The sequence below is a fragment of the Manis pentadactyla genome, chromosome 8 (assembly GCF_030020395.1).
Source record: "Manis pentadactyla isolate mManPen7 chromosome 8, mManPen7.hap1, whole genome shotgun sequence".
In the NCBI taxonomy this organism is placed as follows: Eukaryota; Metazoa; Chordata; class Mammalia; order Pholidota; family Manidae; genus Manis; species Manis pentadactyla.
The window spans coordinates 113068699-113090133 of record NC_080026.1 but is presented as its reverse complement, the minus strand read 5'-3'; the positions used below and the strand labels follow the sequence as shown (position 1 = coordinate 113090133).

General features: G+C 43.2%; 1 protein-coding gene across 6 annotated transcripts in view; it reads right to left on the bottom strand.

Moving 5' to 3' along the window:
* The window catches only part of SUFU (SUFU negative regulator of hedgehog signaling), a 106730-nt gene that overhangs the window by 68395 nt on the left and 16900 nt on the right, over positions 1–21435 (bottom strand). For all 6 annotated transcript variants that reach the window (XR_005027401.2, XM_036898947.2, XM_036898943.2 and 3 more), the window contains exon 3: positions 545–681. Coding sequence is in view for 5 of the 6 variants with exons in the window: in XM_036898947.2 (XP_036754842.1) it covers positions 545–681 (137 nt within the window). In the remaining variant the exon portion in view is untranslated. The remainder of the gene's footprint in view (positions 1–544; positions 682–21435) is intronic.

Here is a 21435-nt window from a genome sequence, read left to right as displayed (position 1 = left end):
TGTCAAGGTCCTGCCTGATTCCAGCTTCCCCTGCACACTGTGTGCCAGCAAGCTCCTGGCAATTCTTTCTCTCTCTCTGCCCTATCCTCTATTGTTAACCCAAGCCTTATCCACAATTAACATGTGTGCTTGTGACCCCAGAACAGAAACAGTTAAGCCACTGGCAACAAGGAGCAAGACCATGATAATTATGGAAAGTGAGACAGGCAGAGAAAGAGCTGGTCAGGTCCATGCTGAGCTGGCCTCTGACTCACTGCGAATCAGAAATACGGCTGGCAGACTGTAACAAAGGCTCAGGGTGTCAGAACAGTGGCAGGGACTCCCATTTTCTGCTGGAGGCCATAGGGACACATCCTTCTCTCCCATGGCCTAGGTAGCTTTCCACCCAGGGAATACCAGGCAAAAGAAGCCAGCCTCATGGTATAAATGGAGCATAGTCCTCCCAGGAAAGTCACTCCACTGACATCAAAATAAACCTGCTAGTTTCCAGAGCCAACCAAGCTCATGGCAAAAGAACCACCGCCCCAGCTGTTAGGGCTCTTACCTGACTGGAACACGTATCTGGCCAAGCCCTGCATTAGCTCTGCAGGCCATGTTGGTGGGGCAGACTCCCCTGTTTCTCTCTTCAGACGAAATGTCAACTCAAAGCCAAAACCACTGGGTCCATCTGTTCCTGTAAATCTGAAAGGAATAAAAAGCAAATGTTTTTAGTTCAACTACTTTAGAAAAACAGTTTTAAAAGTCCAATTAAAGTTCTCCCTTATTTTTGGTGGCCTCAGCATCCAAACCCCTTAGTCAGAGGCATCTCCCAGGATATGAGCCTTGAGGAGAGGAAAGACCACGATAGCCTACAAGGAACCTTGCCCTCCTGCCAGCTCCAGCACACGCGTATGACCTTGGTCCAGCCAACCCAATTCCCCTGCTGGCACTCTGGATTACAAGTTCCACAGTTTATGGCTCTGGAACACTCCTTTCTGTGTGATTCAGGCTCAATTACTGAAAAGCTTCCTTATTCATGCTCCTTATTCCTTCCAGTTGTTAATAAACACCTACTTAGCTTGCTAAGAATGCACATCCTGCTGTATGCTCTGTGAGGATGAGACCCTTTCTCTCCTCCCACCTCCACTCTGCCCCACAAGGGGAAAATCCTCAGCCTCCAAACTCAATATTTGGGGGCAGGTCCCAAGGCAAATTTCAAATATGGGGATGGCCCTTTTTCTTCCTGAAAACCAGCACCTCACATGTGCTCATCAATCAGCACATGCTCTTCCTGAAACTTGGCACCCCATGGAACCTGGGGAACCACGGTTTGCCCTCCCTTCCCATCCTCAGGTGCCCCAGAATGATGAGGGTTACTGCCTCTGTGGCCACAGGCATCACAGTGACAATGAGACAATGAAGGAATACCTGCCTCCTTGTCTACTAAGAAATACTCAGGAGCCTCGAGTCTCCAGGGAAGTCCCTGAAATGGACTTCTTCCAGAGAGGGAAATGATGTGGATTAGAAAGAAAGGCCTGGTGGGGGGGTGACTTCTCATGAGGGAAGCATGGGGTGGGGGGTGTCCCTGAGAGCTTGGGAGGCTTGCCAGCAAGGGAGAGGTTAAAAGTTAAAATATGTTCATGATATAATTTTCAGTAATTATATCTTGTACAAACATGAGCCACAATGATAATACACATGTTAAACTCCCCAGCACACAAATACAAACCACAAACTAAGATGAGAGCCGACACCTCTTTTCTAGCCAAGCTTTGGGAACAGGCGGTCAGAGCAGAGAATTCTGAAGGAATGGTGAAGCAGTCAGTGCCTAACCCTGGAATTGCACATGGCGTCTTTCCTTCATCATCATCATCCCCCCAAGAGGCCAGGCCAGGAACTGGACAGAAAGGCTTTCCAAAGCCTCAGAAGCTCTGACACCAATGCTAGCCTTGCTTATATGCCTGGGTGAGCTCAGCCCTCCTATGTTTGCTACAGTGGGGAGATGACCTCTAATAAGCTAAGTTCTCAAAAGAACTGAAAAGAATCCATCCTTACAGTCATCACGGTCATACCCAGTTATATTTAAAGGAGGTGTCCACAGTTTGCCTCTCCTCTGGGTATCTAGCAATGTAGGAAACAGGATCCATTTTGAGGGTACACACCTATAATTCTAGAGACCAGGCTAGAAAAAGAGGACTGATGGGATGCAGTGTATACTATTTTCTTTTCTTGCTGAACTGCCCTGTTTTGGGGGCAATTCTATACAGCTAAGCAAGGTGAGGCTGGAAGAGCCACCTCCATGGGGCTTCAGGCTTGAAAGGAGTGTGAGAACCTGGGGTTATGCAAGACTGACTCAGTCAAAACCCTACAAAAGGAGATGGGTCAGTAGGCCAAAGTGAAGATTTTAAGGAGCCACCAATTAGAGGTGGCTTTGTTAAGTGTATTAGACCATTACTCCAGGGCTTTCATCTTGGGCCAAGAAAAATACATGATTTCAAACCACAAAAACTTGAGAAACAGTCTAAAAGAAACCCATTCCTCAGACTGTGCAATAGGGAGAACCCTCATGCAGAGAGAGAAATCACATGCATCTAAGCAGCACCACTTCTCTAAGGAGGGGGCACACACGAACACACAAGTATGGATGTGCATGCACACCCATGCACACGTACACCATCTGCCTCCACATGGGGCGCTTTCTGAGCCAGCTCTGTGGTGGGCAGGCCAGCCCTCACTTGGCTGGCTGGGAGGGACAAGCCTGGCCAAATGGTCTCCACCTGTGTTTGATTACCACCCACCAGGCTGGCTGGACTGCAACCTCTAAACGCTGAAACATGAGTTTGAAATGGCCCAGCCTCAGGATAAACACACAACCTGGAGCCTGTCAGAAGGTCTCTTTTTCAAGCAGACTGCCCAGGCAATATAGCCAAGTGACAAGGTCATTCAATCTTCAAGTCCCCTGGAGGGGCATGACTTGGTCTGGACTTTCTCATATGAGGGCTTCTCCAGCCAAAGTGGTTTGGTCAGACCAGAGGATGAAGCCCCTCCTAGGGAGCATCTGTCTCTCACATCCTCCAAGAAAGGAAAGCATGAGAGGAAACTGGTATGTGTTGCAGAAGGTGGGATCTGGGTCAGAGCAAAGAACTTTCTAACACAGAAGGCTGCTAAAATGCTAGCGGTTGGTAATGGGGGCCAGTGGAATTTCTTCCTACAGGGATTTTTAAAGCAATGTATCACAGATTCTCGCCAGTCTGATAGGGAGTGGGTGAGGGGTTCTAATTGTCTTATTGCAGAAGGATGGAGTAGATGGCCTCTTAAACGGTGTTTGAGAGGAACTAGCTTAGAAACTTCAAGTCCTACTCACTGAGGTGCCCAGGGAATAGGCTGGCTTTGTCCCAGTAGTTTGGCAAGCCTAGGAATAGCTATGCCAGCCTCAAAAGTAACATCAAGCCTGCCAACAGGAAGAACATGTACCTCAAAACCTAGACACAGCTGCCTGACCACTGGAACCTGCCCAAAGTTCTGCCCCAAAGCACCTAATAAGCTATCAGTCAGCCTCCAAGAGGCCAAAATGACCACTAACTCCAGGCAGAAGATGAGTAGGAAACCCAGGAGAGATTTTCTGAAGGAAACCCAATAGCTGGGGTGGGCAGAAAGAGCCGACCTAAAACTTGGTATCTCATGTTCAACACTATTAATTATTAGCGAAATTAAAATCAAAATCACAAGGAGGTACCATTTCACACCCTCTAGGATGGCAAAAATAAAAGACAGACAGTAACAAGTTGTTGACGAGGATGTGGAGAAATTGTAACACTCATGCATTGCTGGTGGGAATGTAAAATGGTAGAGCTGTCTTGTAGAACAGTTGACAGTTCCACAGAAAGTTAGACACAGAGTTACCATATGACCCAACAGTTCCACTCCTAGGTATATACCCGAGAGAACTGAAAACATGTTTACACAAAAACTTGTACACTTGGAGTGTTCACAGTAGTGTTATTCATAATAGTTGAAAAAAAGTGAAAGAAACCTGATGTCATCAGTGGATGAATAAACAAAATGTAGTATATTCATGAATGGAATAAAAAGGAATGATAAAATGACATTTAGTATAATATGAATGAACCCTGAAAACCTGCTAAGTGAATGAAGCCAGATACAAAAGGTCATAGATCTTATAATTCCATTTACATGAAATGTCCAGAATAAACAAATCCACAGAGACAGAAAGTAGATCAGTGATTGTGAGGGGTTTAGTGGAAGGAGAGACTAGAGAGTGACTGTTAGTGGGTACAGAGTTTCTTTTTGGGGTGATGGAAATGTTCTGGAATTAAATAGTGATGAAGGTTGGACAACCTTGTGAGTATACTAAAACCACTGAATTGTACCCTTTAAAGGGTTAATTTCATGGTATGTGAATTGTATTTTTAAAAGTTATGTTCAAAAAAAAAGTTGGCATCTCAGGTATACCTAAATGCTAGGTGAGGCAAGGCTAACCACATCAAGTAAGCCAGTTCTTCAGCTGGCTCTACCTATTAATAACCACCATGATTAACTGAACACCTACTATGCATGAAGCCTTGGACTGAGCACTTTCCTTATGTCATTTAATTATCCAACAGGACTTGACCACAGTTGTTGGGTTTTTTTAATCCAGTGATCTTCCCTAGTTCTTTTTTTTATTGAAGTATCATTGATACACAATCTTACACTGGTTTCAAGTACACAACATAGTGGTTCAGCAGTTACCCACATTATTAAATCCTTATCCCCACTAGTGCAGTTACTATCTGTCAACATTGGAAGATGATACAGAATCACTGGCTATATTCTCCAGGCTGTACTACTATCCCTGTGACCACCTTACATTATGATTGAGATTTTTTGTGCCCCTTTATCACCCTCCCCCTCCCCACCCACCCATCCCAACCCCTCCCCCATGGTAACTATCAGTCGCTTCTCAGTAGGACTCAGCCATTGTTATCCTCATTTAACTAACATATACGAAAAAGACGCATGAAAGTTTAAATAATATTCTATAAGCCTCACAGCAAGTGATGGAGCTCAGACTTGAGGTCTGCCAAACTTCAAAGCTCATTTTCTTATTGCTGTGTAATGTCAGGCAAGATATTTAGCCTCTACATGCCTCAGTTCCCTCATCTATAAAATGGGGACAATAACAGTAACAGTAATTGTTTCAGAGTTGTTATGAGGATTAAATGTTTAGAAACTGCCTAAAATACTGAAACATTATATAATTTACACTAAGTAAAATAAGTCAGTCACAAAAGACCATATATTGTAGATTTAATTTATATGATAAATAATTTGTAATATATAAGTTATATGCTTATTACAGGAAATGTCTAGAATAGAAAATCTGTAGAGACAGAAAATAGATTAGTGATTGCTTAAGGATGGGAGACTGAGGACAAATATGGAGTATGGGGTTTCTTTTCAGGGTGATGAAAAAGTTCTAAAACTAGATTATGGTGATGGTTACATTACCCTGTGAACATACTAAAATCTATTAAATGATACACTTTAAATGGGTGAACTGTATGGTATATGAATTATATTTCGATCAAGTTATTTTCAAAAATTGAGGGATAAAAACAAAGACCCAAGAGTAAAAAAATCAGACACAGATTTAGATGTACAGACATATACCTTAAGCATACAAGATGTTCAGCCTCACTCATAATAAGGGAAATGCAATTTAAATACCAATTAAAATGACAATGAGATACCATTCTCACCTATCAGATTGGCAAAAATTAAAAAGTATGATGCCACATTCTGTTGGTGAGGCTCTGGGGAAAGAGGCATTCTCATACATGACTGGAGGGAAAACAAATTAGCACAGCCTTTTGGGAGGGGAAGTTAGCAATACCAACAAAATTACATGTGTGTTCACCTTTTGACCCAGCCATCCCACTTCTAAGAATCTGTAATTGCAAAATTTTGGAAACAACCTAAATGTCCGCTCATTAAAGAATACTCTGTAGCTCTAAGAAAGAATGAGGAAGAGCTCTACAAACCAATAGAGTTACTGTTAAGTAAAAAAAATCAGAAGTACAATAATAGTATGTACCTTTTGAGGAAAAAGAAGGGAAGATAGGAAAATATTCATGTATCTGCTCACTTGTACAAAAAGCAACACAGGGAAGATGAATCAGAAACTAGCAAGATTGGCTACCTACAAGTAGTAGGTGGGAATGATGTGGAAAAGAATGTGGGGCAGGGGGTGACAGTTCTCTGAATATATATTCTGGTGCACGAAAGGTACCCAATAAAGAATGAAAGCTTAGAGGCTCAGGCAGCAGCCCTTTCCATCATGATCCTGCCTGACCCTAGAGGAAGCAGCCCTGCTAGCCTCCAGTTCCTCTGACTCTCAGTGGAGGTGCTTTGGCAACACTACAGTGTAGCTGGCAATAAGCCTTACCCATCTCACATCATGAATGTGACCACCCACCTATCTTTTTAAGATGTGTTTGCCTACTGTAAGCCCACAGCTTGGGATGCTGCAACATACCTGAGCTGCAAGGTGAATACTCTTGGCATTATATAATTATACCCACCTGGGCTCTGAGCTAAAGTGTGCTTCAGGAGAGGGGAGGGTTAAAACTATCCCAAGTGTCCAGGGCTCTTTTACTTCCCTCTCCAAAAGCAGCAAACATCCACCAAATATCAAAAGACAATTAGTCAGGAAGAGTCAGCACATAATCTGATCTACTGTTCTGTCTGGGCAATTTAAATTCCAGAACACAAAGTAGGACCCTTGGTCAGTCTGCTCAGAAACAAACATGGAGAGGCCAGGAAACATGAAGTGGATCTGACCCTTCCCCTCATCCTTCTCCTGGCCATCCTCAGCCTGCCCAGATAGTGACCTAGTTACTAAAAAGACTTCATCATGGGCCCTAAGACTCTGGCCATTGCTGAAGTAAGGTGATCAACTTGTCCTTGTTTGCCCAGGACTTTCCTGGCTTTAGACTTGAAAGTCCCATGTGCCAAGAAAGACATATCTTGGGAAAATTGGCAGAGTCACCTGAAAAAGAAATGTCACTATCTGACCCACATAAAGCAAACTTCTGCTACATTTAAAAAGCACCAAATATGCATCGAGTAGCCACCAAAATGTCAGCAGCGCAGGCAAAATCTCTGGAGCCAAGTTGCCTATGCTCAAGTCCTCGCCATGCACTTCCTGGCTGTGTGACCTCAGGCAAATTACTTATCCTCTCTGTTCCTTAGTTTCTTCATCTGTAAAAATGGAGATATGAAGAGCAAACCACGGGAGGTAAACTATGGGAGTCTGGGTGATGATGATCTGTCAATAGAGGTTCATCAATTATAACAAATGTGCCATTCTGGCTATCCATACATGGGGGCAGCAGGTATATGGGAACTCTGTACCTTCCACTCAATTTTGCTGTGAACCTAAAACTGCTCTAAAAAATAAAGTCTATTTTTTAAAATGTGGATATAAGTAGCTATCATATGGTAACTATTTAAATGAGTTAATGTCTATAATACACTTAGAATTCAGGTACTAAGGGTCAGCTATTCTCTATAGTTGTAGTTGCCAGTTCTAAGAATTTATCCTAAGAGAATAATTTTGTATTTGGAAAAACCCTTTTGTGTAAATATATTCAGTAGTATTTATAAGAGTAAAAAAATTAGAAAAAATCTAAATGTTCTACAAGGAGAGGTATTATAAGTTCTGGTACAATGTGTGGTAAGATATTACACAGTTATTAAAAGTAAGAGTTTTGAAAGCAGAAGGACTAATCTCTGAGCTTTGAAAAGCAAAGAGTCCCACCTGAAACTGGTGAAGAATAGGAAGTTCATATCAGAACCTCATTCTACGGCCTCTACTCTTTGCTGTTCACCTATTGTTAACTATAGGATAAAAATATAAGTAACTCTTCTTAAACTGGTCATGAAATTGTAACCCTTGTGCACTGCTGGAAGGAATGTAAAATGATGCACCTGCTGTGTAAAACAGTATGGCAGTTTCTCAAAAACTTCAACATAGATTTATCATATGATTCAGCAGTTGTACTTCTGGGTATGTACCCAAAAGAAATGAAAACAGGCACTTAAACAGATATTTATACACCAATGTTCATAGCAGCATTATTCACAACAGCCAAAAGGTGAAAACAACCTAAATATCCATCAATAGATGAATGGACAAACAAAATATGGTATGTTCTTATGGAAAATTATTCAGCCCTAAAAAGGAAGGAAACTCTGACACATGCTACACCATGGATGAACCTTGAAGACACTATGCTAAGTGAAATATGCCAGACACAAAAGGGCAAACATTGTATGATTCAACTCATATGAGGTACCCAGAATAGTCAAATTTATAGGCACAGAAAACAGAATGATGACTGCCATATCTCCATTTAAAAATTGGAGCTATATGAGTAGTTGGAATAAGTATGGGAGAAGTAGAAATTATTGTTTAATAAGTACAGAGCTTCAGTTTGGAAAGATGAAAAAGTTCTGGAGATGGATGGTGGTAATGGTAGCACAACAATGTGAAAGTATTTAATTCCACTGAACTGTCCATCTAAAAAATGGTTACAGTGGTAAACTTCATGTTATATATTTTACTACAAACAAATGGTCATGAAAAAGTATGAAACAAAATTTAATATAAAGTGTGATCCAAAATATATGTGTATACACACACAATGTAAAAATACTTGAGAAAAAGACAGGAAGGAAATGCAATAAAATTATTATAGTGGCTACCATAATGTAATTTTTCTTTTTCAAAGTTCATTGTAGTTTCCAAATTTTCTACTGTCTATAATCTCCAGTCTAGACCATGAACCTCACAAGGGCAGAACTGTGTCTTACTCACTCCTGCATCTGCAGGTCTAGCTCACCAGGCTTCTCACAGATTCTGCTGGCTGAGTGCACATGTAGACACACAGGGTATGACAGGAGAGGCTGGTGGTCAGCACTCTCTTTCTCTGGGGTGGTCTGGATACTTGCATTGGTATCTGGAGCAAGGAATGCTGGGCCAACTAAAGTTGCTGCTAACCTTGTAAAGGGGGTACCTCTGAAGTCAGGTCTAGGGACCGTGGCTCAGTCTCAAGCTCAATGCAAGTGTCAAAGAAAAGGAAGAAAGGACTATTTGCCTCAGGAAACATGTGGCATAGGAGCCAGGCCAGTCCAATTCCAGAACCAGGGGTGATGTCATTTCATTCCCTACAAAGGTTCCTGTTGTCCCTTCTTCCCTCTTCCTCCTTCTCTACCCCTGGTTCTGGATTTGATGGAGAACTGGGCACACCAGCACCAGGCCTAGTGAATAGAACGGCAGATCTCTGGACACATTAATGACTTCCTTGCTTCTGACACTCTGCCTATGTTGTTCCCCTTTTCTTTGCCCTCTGCTAGTCTTCAGGGAGGTTCAGGTATGAACTTCTCTGAGCTGGGTACCTGTGCTGAGTATCTTCTGTTTGCCCTTCCAGATCCATCCTTATCATGGCAGACAGATCCTGCGGTGGCCCCCATGAACTCTGCCTCCTGGTGTTCATGCCTCTGTAGAATCCCCTCTCCTCAAATAAGGGCAGGACTTGTAAATCACTTATAACCAACAGAACTTGGCTAGGTGATGGGACATCACCCCCATGATTATGTTACATTATATAAGACCCCATCTTGCTAGTTGTCGCTATCTCCATTGCTGCCTTTGAGGAAGCTTCTGTGACTCCTACAGCTACAAGGAAAGGAATTCTGCCAACAACCTGAAGGAGGTTTAGAAGCAAATCCTTTCCCAGTAGAGCCTCAGATGAGAATGCAGCCCAGCTGACACTGACGGCAGCCTTGTGAGACCCCAATCAGAGCAATCAGTAAGCTATACCTGGACTCCTAACCTAAAGGAGATGTGAGATAATGTGTGTTGTTGTAAGCTACTAAATTTGTAGTAATTTGTTATGCAGCCATAGAAAACCAACACACCCACCTTGCTCTCTGCCCTGTAAAGCTGACCTGTGTGGGGCTCCTGAATCCTCTGGCTTCCAGTTGGATTCAACCAGGGGACAGAAAATTAGTGGGAGGGAAGAGGAAGGCCATGGATCCCTCCTTATAAGATTGCCTGGAGCTGGTTGTGCCCCTCAATTGAAGGTCACTCTGATAAAGGACACTACACAACTCTCTCTTCCTAGGTTCTCAAATCTCACTTCCTCCCCTGGTCCCTTCAGCAATAGGATAGTGGCAAACAAGCAAACCCTTAGCCCCACATTACCTCACTTATCCTTTATAAAACTAACCCTTCCTCAGTTAACCTATTTTTAAAGTGCCAACATATTTCTTATTGGCACCCTAACCAACATATGGCACCTACCATTTTTTCCTCACTCCTGTACAAACCTCCACACAGGACCCTCCTTGCTGAATTGTAACTGCCTTTCTAGGTCTCCCCCTTAGGACTGGATTTATACATTTTTGTGCCTCTAGTGCCCAGCACAGTGCCCAATACAGGAGTACTCAGTGAAGACTTTAATAAATAAGGGAACGGACATCAGCTCAATGAGATGGGTTACCTGCTTGGCAAAGCCAGTGGGGACTATAAAAGGCTAGGCAGGGGGAATAATGAGTCCAAAATTGTGCCACAATTTAGAGCTTCTGACACTGACTACTGGGGTGCCTGACACCTTGGTCAAGGAGCTCAAACACTTTAAAATTTATCGATCTATCAATTTACACAACAAAGAAACTGTTTTCTCGGTTCACAAATGTGGGTAACTTTTTATACTGAAATTCATTTTCCCCATTCTGAAAGGAGTAAAAATGTCATCTGTTACAAAAATGGGAAAAAATATATATGGTCCTTTAACTGACCATTGTTTTCTTGTTGGACATGCAGCTGTTTCCAAGGCTGCACTCTTTTATACTTTGTGTGTATCACTTTTTTCTCCCCCACCACCCCACCCCAAGTAAACCATGTTTGGATTATTTCCTGGGGTTTAGAAGTCCCCAAATAGGAGATTTTAAAAGTTGGTTTCTGAGCACTTAGGGAAAGGAGATGTTATCACTAGAATCTGAGGGTGTGTGTGTGTGTGTGTGTGTGTGTGTGTGTGTGTGTGTGTGTGTGTGTGTGTGTGTGTGTGTGTGTGTGTATCACACAGACTATATTATGGTATCATGTATGGCTAAATTCATCCACCTTTTTGGGTAGTGTCACCAAACTTGCAGGTCAGGTAAATGAGGCAGGCCACAGGTGTCAGAGACAATTTTTGATAATGACCTGCCTACACCCACTCCATTATGAGCCCTGTGCTATGACACCCAACCAAGCCCCATTCTCCAAACACATCCCCTACCCCATGCCATGACTGCTGCTGACCTGTCAGCCTAGAAGGCTCTTCTAATTCAGTCTTATCTGCCCAGGTCCTCTTGTTAAAACCCTTTTCGATTACCAAGTAAGTGAAATTATGCACTTTTCCCACAGCATGTTCTCTCAAAGCACTGTTTTATCTCTAATATAGTACTTTATGTGGTCCCCTTACACCATAAGCAAGGGTCTCTCACATTATGCTGGGATTCTTGCCATTCTTCTACTTCTTTGTAGTCCCACAAAGTGATAGACACTGACCACAGAACAATGCTGGGCACCTAGCAAGTGCTGAATAGATACTGGGTGACTTACAAGCTAGACTAAATGGGAGAAAAGAAGCGAAGTTTTCCAAGATTTATAATGATGGGTAAGAGGTAAGGGGATTAAATGTCAGACCAAAGTTACAGGCTGAAGGGCTTAGGCAGAGTGGTGAACCTGCCAGCAGTGACAGAGGAGCTTGGAAGTAAAGAAGATAGACTTCAGAGATTCTTAGTCTTGGGCTCCTTGGGCCCTTTGTAGGTCCCAGGGTAGACTTAGGGTGGAAATTACAAAAAATTACACCACTCCAGGATCCCAACAAGATGCTAGAGAGGAGTCCAGCAACATGGGCAAGAAAACAGGTAATAGAGATCATCTGAGCTGACACAAAGCCCAGCATCATCACTCTCTAGCTGACCCTTGGGCAAATGGACTTCCAAATGCGCAGTTTCCTCATCTGTTAAACCAGGATAAGAATGCTTACCTCGCACACTGGCTGGGAGCCTTTTAATGGGATGTCACAGTGTTCAGGACCCAATAAGATCCCATACCCAGAAGCTATAATTCATACTTCTTTTGCTTAGTTCTTGCTAGAAGCAGTCTCTGCTCATCATTTCTCCTTTAAAACATCAGCAGATGCCTCTGGCTTCCCTAACTTCTAGACTCTGGACCTTAAAAAGCAACCCCCTTCAAGAGCTGCCTAGGTCTTCCAGCTTTGCCCAAGTTCCTGACCTTGGATCCCTCCCAGAACCCTCAAGCCAGGCCCAAGATTCCTCTCACCTGCCTCCATGCTTTGAGGGACAGCCATTACAACAGAATTCTGTAAACAATTACTAAAGCAGCATTTGCAAAGGTGACATTTTTATTTTGAACAATTCAAGTTACTGGTCCTTCATTAGCTGTTTTAAAATGTATTTGGTGACTAAATACTATATTAAGTAGTAGAACTTCAAAAATTCTTTTGAAATATGTTTATATGGTACTATTCTGACATAGCTAAGATTTTTTTAACTTCCAGGTTGATTATATTAATTTGTGTCTATTCTAAAGAAAAGAAAGAAAGGAGAAAAACAACATCAGCCGAGATTCTCCACCCTCACACTGAGCTACGAGGCTGGTGAGGCTGCTGGGCAGGTGCCTTTGAGTTTCAGCTGTGAGTAGTAGGTACTCTTTCCACTACATGCCATCCAACCAGATTCATGGAATGCTTTTTCCTCAGTCAAGGAGACATCTCCTGAGATCCCTCACTGGGAGCCAAGGACCATCATCCACAGCATTCCTCAAGTTTAAAATCAATAGCTCCCAGGACTGATTCAGTTGAGACTCCAACCAGACTCACCTGGCTTCCAATACTTATGGTGGCTTAACTCTATCCTAGACTTTTGGTGGGCAAAGAAAAGAGCTTCCCAGACTGAGACATCAAATCTCAGAAAAAACACTATGTGGCCAAAAAAGTATAAGCTTCCAGTTTTAAGATAAGTCCTGGGGATGTACAACATGATGACTACAGTTACACTGCTATAAGGTATATCCGAAAATTGCTAAGATAATAAATCCTAAAAGATATCATCACAAAGAAAAAACCACTTTCTCCCTTTTTTTGGTGTGAGATGATGGATGCTAACTAAACTTATTGTGGTAATCATTTCACAATATATGGTAAGTCAAGTCATCATGCTGTACACCTTCAACTTATACAGTTGCCATATGTCAATTACATCTCAATAAACTGGGGAAAATTTTTTTAATAAAATAATTTTAAAAAAAGGAAAGCACCAAGTCAAGAGTATCAGGATGGTGGAAGCTCACAGTTCACCCTCCCCTGGTGGAGACCTACTACACCTTCTTCCCTCTACTCCCAATCACCACCCAAAAACCCAAAAGGACAGGGGATTCCAAGCCAGCCTGGCTCTCTATAGAATTCTGGTAGGAGAATAACCTGGTGCTCGGGTTTCCTGACATCATTATGACAGACCCCACTATCGGCTTTGGCTTAAAGCAACACCTATACAAAGATCTTTTTTAATTAGAAGAGGCTAGGCGAGTGGTGGCAGGATAAGAGTCTGATTTGGGAAGCAAGATGCCATCTGCATACAGGTGTATAGCTTGGGGGCTTCTTGAACAGCTGAAGAGCCAAAGAGCCAGGGCAGTCTGCCCAAGGGACTTTTGTCCACCCACTATCCTCCAGGATTCTGGGAAGCCAGCCACCCCAGAAGACTAAGATACCTAAGATAGGGTAATGGGAAGAAACAAATCCTTAGGCACCTCAGGTCCCCAAGGACAAGGACTGTGTGTGTTCTGTACATGGGTACATCATGTCACAGCTGAGCAAATGCTGTATGGTAATAATATTTCCATTGCTGTCCAAAGAGATAATCAGGCTGAGACATTCAACAACAAGAAGATAAGAGAATATTAAAGAGCAATGAGCCTTCCTTTCAGTCACCATCAAAGTCAGACTCAAATATCTTAATGGCATTTCCTTTGAGCAATTTTTGCTGCTGTTTCCTTTTCAAGAAAATAAAACCATCACTCAACTCTGTTCTCCTGCCTTCATATTATTGCTGAGGTCCCACACTACTGGTAAAGTTTTCTAAAACCCATACCTGGCCCTGCGTCATGTATCACCCCTTGGCTTCCCTCACCAATCAACAGATAATTTGTTGAATATCACATTCCTAACATTGCCTTCAAACTCTCCAACCTCATCTTGCTCTACTGTCCTCCTCTATCTTGCCAAGCTCCAAACATAATGGCATTGTTCTGTTCCTTGAATACCTCAAACTCTCTCCTGCCTCAGTGTCTTTGCACTAGACATTTTCACTGCCTACAAAATTCACATGGTCGAGTGACCAGAGCACTGTACAACTCCAAGGAGCACCAGTTTCACAGAAATATATGAACAGTGCCCCTAGAGTTGTTTGTGACAGCCCTGGCTGTCACTTTGTCACTGAGATCTCAGTTCAATTGTTGTATCTTCAAAGAAACCATCATTGATTACCTGCCAAATGCACTCTCTATGCCCACCTCAACTTCTGCTTCTGCCAAGATACTCTCCAGTACATCATCCCTGCTTTATTTCAACATAGCGCCTGCACTATCTAAACTCTATTTTTACATGTGTCTCTTATAAGAATGTAAGATATATGAGAGCAGAAATCTTGCCTCTCTTGCTCTTGTTGTACCCCCAGCATTTAACAGAGCGACAGACATCTAGATAAGGTACACCAAACAGTTACTGATACCACTTCATGGTCATCACGTACCAAACACTGTATCAGTTGCTGGGGGTAAACTCCCACCCCCATAAAGCAAGGTTCAGATGTTTTCACCAAAATCACACACTTTCTCCCAGACAGAGGCTTTGCCTCCTAAGAGTAAATGTCTCCCCTCTTATGGAAGTAAGGGTCCAAACAGAAGAAATCCCCCTGAAGGAGCTAAATGCTCAGGCTTGGTGCTGGCCCAGGAGGATTCTTTGTTTCTGATGTGATAATGCTTTTCCAATATTCAATACCAGAGAAACCCCAAAGCAAGGGCTGCTTTTACCTTATTCATTCATTCAACAAACATTTGCTGATTCACTGGGGAAACATAAATGCACAAAACAGATACATATCAGTACCCTCAGGGAGCCCACATTCTAGTAGGAAGGAGGGAAAACAAAAAATAAACAAGCCAAATACATAAATAAGTAAGTTAAATGGTGATAAGTGCTTTAAGGGAGAATCAGGCAGGAAAGGGAGACAGTGCTTTGTGGAGGGGGTACAGAGTTCCAATTTTAAATTAGGAGGTCAGGTAAGGCTTCACTGAAAGGTAGTATTTGAGGAAAGACCTAGGGAGGTTGAGGGAGTAAGGCATGGAGCTATCTGAGGGCAGAGCTTTCTAGGTGGGGGGAGAGCAAGGGCAAAGGCCCTGAGGCAAGAGAATCATTGGCACTTTGGAGAGACAGCAAGGGGACTAGAGGGGGTGGAGCAGAGTGAGGAAGGAAGACAGCAGCAAAGGGATGAGAAGGATTGAAGGGCCATGGAGGCTATGGCCTTTGGCTTTTACACAAGTGAAATGGGAAGCCACCTGATGGTTCTAAGCAAAGGAATGGCATGGTTGAGATGTATGGATACTGCCCCTGGCCACAGAGCTAGCACAGAACTGAGATCCACATCACCAATGCTCCTGCAAAGCTCCAATTCCAAAGACTCCCAATTCAGCTACTGTCTTCCTTCTAAGACTTTTCTCTGTGCAAAACCCCTGGTTACAGGAATGAAAAATTGCCAGACTGGCTCCAGGAAGGTGGGAACCCAGCATGTCTGCAACCCAATACATTGGAAAGCTAGAGGAGAAAGGAGAAGGGGTTAGGGCAAGCCACGGTGTCATCTGTCTGTTTTCACTGTTTTTTCCTCTAACCAACCAAGCTTTTCAGAAGCACTTAGGAGTCAAATCCATCACACACAGAAAGTACAGTCAGCCAGCTTGACCCCCTGGGACTGGGAGCCTGGGCCAGGCCCCATTCTCTAGTAGTTACCCCTCCGTATAGGCATGGCTTCTAAGCTCCTGACCTCATTTTGAAAGGCCTGAGATCAGAGTAAGGGAAACTGGTGGTCAAAGGCAGGGCTCCAAAAGGCCCCCAGACATCACATGAAGGTCATTACTGGAAAAATAAAAACATCTCCTTTATTGGCCTTCTTGTGGCAAAGCTGGTTCTGATGACTGGGGACTCAAGAAGCCAGAATAATATAGAGGGAGTAGGGAGGAAAGAAGGAATCTTTGAAGGCTGCTATCTTTTACTAACATGCTAGTAAAGGGCCCAGATTCCAGTGAATCACGTCCCTCTGAGAAGCTGCTATGAACCCACATTCACACCAACGAATGAGCAACTGGCCTAGCCCCAAACATAGGCCTGGCCACGTTTCTTTTGAGTCTCAGGACTCCTGTTCATAAAGATCCCTCCATTAGGTCCCAAGGCATGGACTGCAGAAAAGGAGACAAGGCAGTTCCACATAATGACCTAAGGTTCCACTGCTGTATCAGGCTCGCTTCCCCACAATGTTTTCTGTTTCAAGGACCCTTCAGCCAAAGATGGTCGGCTCCATGAGACCAGACCAGGAGTATGCTGTTCATTACTATATACCTATGCCCAGAACTGCTCCAACAATGACTATCTCTGTACTCAATGAATGGCTGGCCTCCAAACAAAGTGATTAATGCTAGATGAGAACCAGGTATATGCATGCATCATCTGGTAGTACACAGTGCCAGGAGAGGACAGTGGACCATTTTTTCTCCTGCATCCATTCCTATTACAATACTTAATTCCTCACAATTGTGGCAGAAAGCCTCAAAAGCCCTAAATGGCAGCCCATTTATTTCAGGCAATTATCTGAAAAGGATCTCATCCATCTCTTGGTATTTGTGCTTATACTGTGACCTGGGTACAAGGAGCCTGGGGCACTCTGTAAGCCTGGTTTCAGTCTTCCATATCCACATACACAAGAAAGGGGGAAATAAGGAGGCTCATGGTATTCATTTCCAGGTGACAATGATCATCAGATCTAATCACTGGCTACCTGCCTAAGGGGAAAACAACAGGAACTACACACACCATCAGGACTACCACACCGCACATGGTGATCTGTGTTTAAAGGATCGGAGCACTAACTGAGGGGTGGTCACCAGCATGGTCAGAATGTATACTCCCTAAAGAGCTCTTCATGTCTACGAGAAGACAAGCAGCTAAAAAATTGGATGTAGTTAATGTAACATGGCAATGGATAGGAGCTGTCTTCCCAAGCAAATGTTTTCAGAACTTGGAAACCCTAGCAGCTATGGGCCACCTGAATTTAGAAAATAGCCAGGTAGTGGGGAAGCCTTGTAAGATGTTAACTCCCAAACGGAGAGGACTCACCCAAGATAGAAGCCCTATGCATACCTGGGATGGCATCACTCACAATGAGTTGTTTACAAAAATCATAGGAATGATTTTTTTCTCCCTTCTCCTTTCTCCCTTACTATTTCTGGTAAAATGTTTCAACTGTCTTTATAAATGAAAAAAGCAAATGTATAGCTAAAAAGTGTTAACAATAATGGGTAAAACAGGGAAAGTGCAGGCCAGGAAAGTCTGGGATTTGAGAAAGTCTTCTGGATGCTGGTTCAACAAAAACAAGAGAGTCTGAGGTCTGCCTGGGGCCTCGAGGAGCCTGGTGTACTCACTTCTCATCTAAGGCAAGGTTAAACTCACAATGGTCTGGAGTGGACAAGTTTGCACATCAGTCTTTTTATAGTCTGTACTGGAGGGCACCATCAATGCTGAACCATGGGATTGAGGTGGCAGGCCCCAGTACCAGCTACAGACTTTACTGAAGACACCATCACTGGGGAAAAGAAGACATACAACTCATGAGTGAGCACCAGTTATAGGCAACCGAGATGGAAGAATTCAGATATGGATCCAGCACCTTCTCAGGGCAACTAACTCAATGGCTTGAGAAGTGACCAAAAGGAAACATGCCAGAAAACATAATTAACCCCACTGTCAGAACTCAGTGTTTATGTACGTGGTAAGAGGTAGAATGGGCAGTGGGAAGAGGTAAGAAACAAAAACAAAGATATGTCACCAAAGAAGAGAGATAGCAGATAAATTCAACATTATATGTCATTAGGGAATTGCAAATTAATGATGTCACAATGAGATACCACTCCACCCGTACCGGAATGGCTAAAATTGAAAAAAAAAGTGACAATACCAAATGCTGTTGAGGACACAGAATAAAAGGAACTTTTATTCCTTGTTGGCAGGAATGTAAAATGGTTCATCCACAGTTTGGCAGTTTCTTACAAAGCTAAATGTAGTCTTACTACATGATCCAGCAATTTTACCCAAATGAGTTGAAAACTTATGTCCACACTAAAACCCACAAAGAAATGTTTATGGCAGCTTTTTTCAAATTCACCAAAAAACTGGAAGCAATCAGGATGTTCCTCAATAATGAATGGATAAACAATGGTACATACACGTAATGGAATATTATTCAGTGATAAAAGGAAATGAGCTGTCAATCCACAAAAAGACAGGGAGGAACCTTAAATGTGTATTCTTTGTGAAAGAAGTCAGTCTGAAAAGGCTACACACTGCATCCATTACTATTACAATATTTAATTCCTCACAATTGTGACAGAAAGCCTCACAAGCCCTAAATGGCAGCCCATTTATTATTCCAACTTATTGACATTTTGAAAAAGGCAACACTATAGAGACAATAAAACAGCCAGTGGTTGCCAGGGGTTTGCAAGGAGGCAGGGAGGGAGGAATAGGCAAAGCACAGGGAATTTTTAGGATGGTGAAACCATTCTGTATGATACCGTAATAGTAGACATGTACTTTCAAAACCCATGGAACTGTATAAAACAAAGAGTGAACCTTAATGTAAACTGGGGACATCAGTTATTAATAATTTATCAGTACTGGTTCAATTGTAACAAATACACTACATTAATTCAAGATATTAATAATAAGGGAAACCATAAGCAGAGGAGAGAAAGAGTACATGGGAATTCTTTGCACTATCTGTTCAATTTTACATAAACCTAAAACTGCTCTAAAATACAGTCTATTAATTTTTTAAAATTACAAGAATTAAAAAGTTTTTAAAAAATGATATGACAATCAATCTGCATTGATATAAGGACGAGGGGGGAAAATATCTTCTGCAGGATGACAAGATATCTTTGTATCAATGAAAATCCTTCCCAGACTGGCACTGCAGACACCTCAGCTAGATGATGTAGGTACTCCCTTTAAAATGTTCCTTATTTCTATACCCGCTTTCCCCAAAGAGAATGATCAGATACCCTACACATCCTCGTCAAGACATGCTCTGGACTGTTGGAAGGCTGGGCACATCCCCAACCATACAAGAAGCATGACCTTGTAAACTTGACATTCAAGTCAAAAGCATCATTTTTGCACTTTTAAGAGTTGTAGACTTTCCTGGCAACTTACTGACACAGGATCCTGCCATCTACTTTCCAGTTTTACCCTCGTGCCATTACCTAGCAGGACTTTCTTCTCTACAAAGTTGCTTCAACATTCCTCTACAAAGCACCTCCTGCTTAACTATTCACACTCCATTAATCCAAGGCACCTTTGAATTTAGATGCAAATTGTAATAGGGGTCTCCAGCACCCACCTCCAGCATGGGAAAGGGAGGGAATGGTGAGGACTGCTGGAGGGAATCTGCCTAGCTTTATAGCCCAGCTCCAGAATTTTCTGGCTGGGTGGTAAGTTCCCTAACATCTCTGTGCCTCAGTTTCCTTGTAAAATCAGATTATTAGTACCTATCCCAAAGAGCTATTCTGAGGATTAAATGAGTTTATATAAAGCAGTTAGACTAGTGTCTTGCACACAGAAAGAGCTATAAGTGTTTGAAATTATTATTACATGTTTTAAGTTTCTTGAAGCACTGAAGACAACAGGGTGAGGGCAGAGAGCCTCAAAGCCATGGGAGCCCAAAGCTGCTCCCAGCCCCAATCCCTGCTTTCTTCCCAGGGACTCCACCACCTCTTACCAAGCAGATGCTGGGTTTTTCAAGGACAGGAGCTAGGTCTGACTTCTCATTGTCCCCTCACCCTTACCCCCACTCAAACACCATCTTCTCCAATGTTCTGCCTGTACCCAAGACTAAATATATATTTGCTGGTGGGATGTGCTGCACAGCCCGTGCTCTGTGTCAGAAAGCTTGGCAGACAGGTCAGTGAGCTGCCAAGGTATGTGCAGGGGTGAGAAAGCCTACAGGGCTCAGCGCAGAGAGGACAAGATCATTCCACACATATCTAAAGGATAGCTTAGCTGAATGGAATACCTAGGAGGCAGGATGGAGGAATGAATTTAGAAGTCAAAGGCCAGAGTCCAGAGTTTGGACCACTGAGTCAGAATGCCAGGCAAGGGAGATGCTGGCAAACCCAGACCCAGGACATGGCAGGTGTAAGGACCAGCATTCAAGATGGAAAAAGCCTCAGTGTGGAAAACAGGAGCCTCGAAGGGCAGGCTGAACAGGGGAGAATCCCGGGAGAGATCTAATCATATCAAGCCCTTTAAGGCTTCTGAATCTCTGCCTCTCTCTGCAGGGAGAGGAAATCTCCTAGTACTGACCAGCCTGGCACCACTCTAGCCCGGTGGTCTCTCCCAATAGTTAGGCCCCTCGGACTTTCTGAAGTGAGTATGCCTGGGCCAGCTCAAGGAATCTCTTCCCAGCTGTCTGTCCCTTACCACTGAAGGACCCTGAATTAGAGAATTTGGAATTAATCCATACCCCATGAAGGAAGAGAAATTCATGCCACAAATGAAATGCTTTATAAAGTATGAAGCCACATACCCACACAGATCTGCTGAGAACCCCACAGGGCCTTAGATCTTCCTGTGGCTATAAAAGAAAAGGAATTTCAATGTTCCAAAATTCAGAGACCTGGGGCCTAAAATCCAACCAATTCAGCTTCAGGGAGAGCTCCAGCCCTGCTGGCCCTTACTCCCACACTGGGCCAAGAGCAAGGGCACCCTACTCTTTCTAGATAGCCCGGATCTGCCTTTAGCAGAGAGCACCGCCATTTCACACAGTCATCCTGAAACTAAACACCTCTGAGATCAAAGGCAGAGGGGTTAAAGCTTCAAGGAGGCCTGCCCTCCAACAAGCCTCCAGAGTATTTCCTCGGCCTTCTGTGCCCAGCCGGGGAGAGGGCTAGGACCTGCCATCTTTGGGTGGCTTAGAGAGGCACTCCAGTTGTCAGCTTTGGAAAGAAAGCAAAGGCCCAACTAAAGGAGGGACCAAACTCCCAGGACAGCTGTGCTA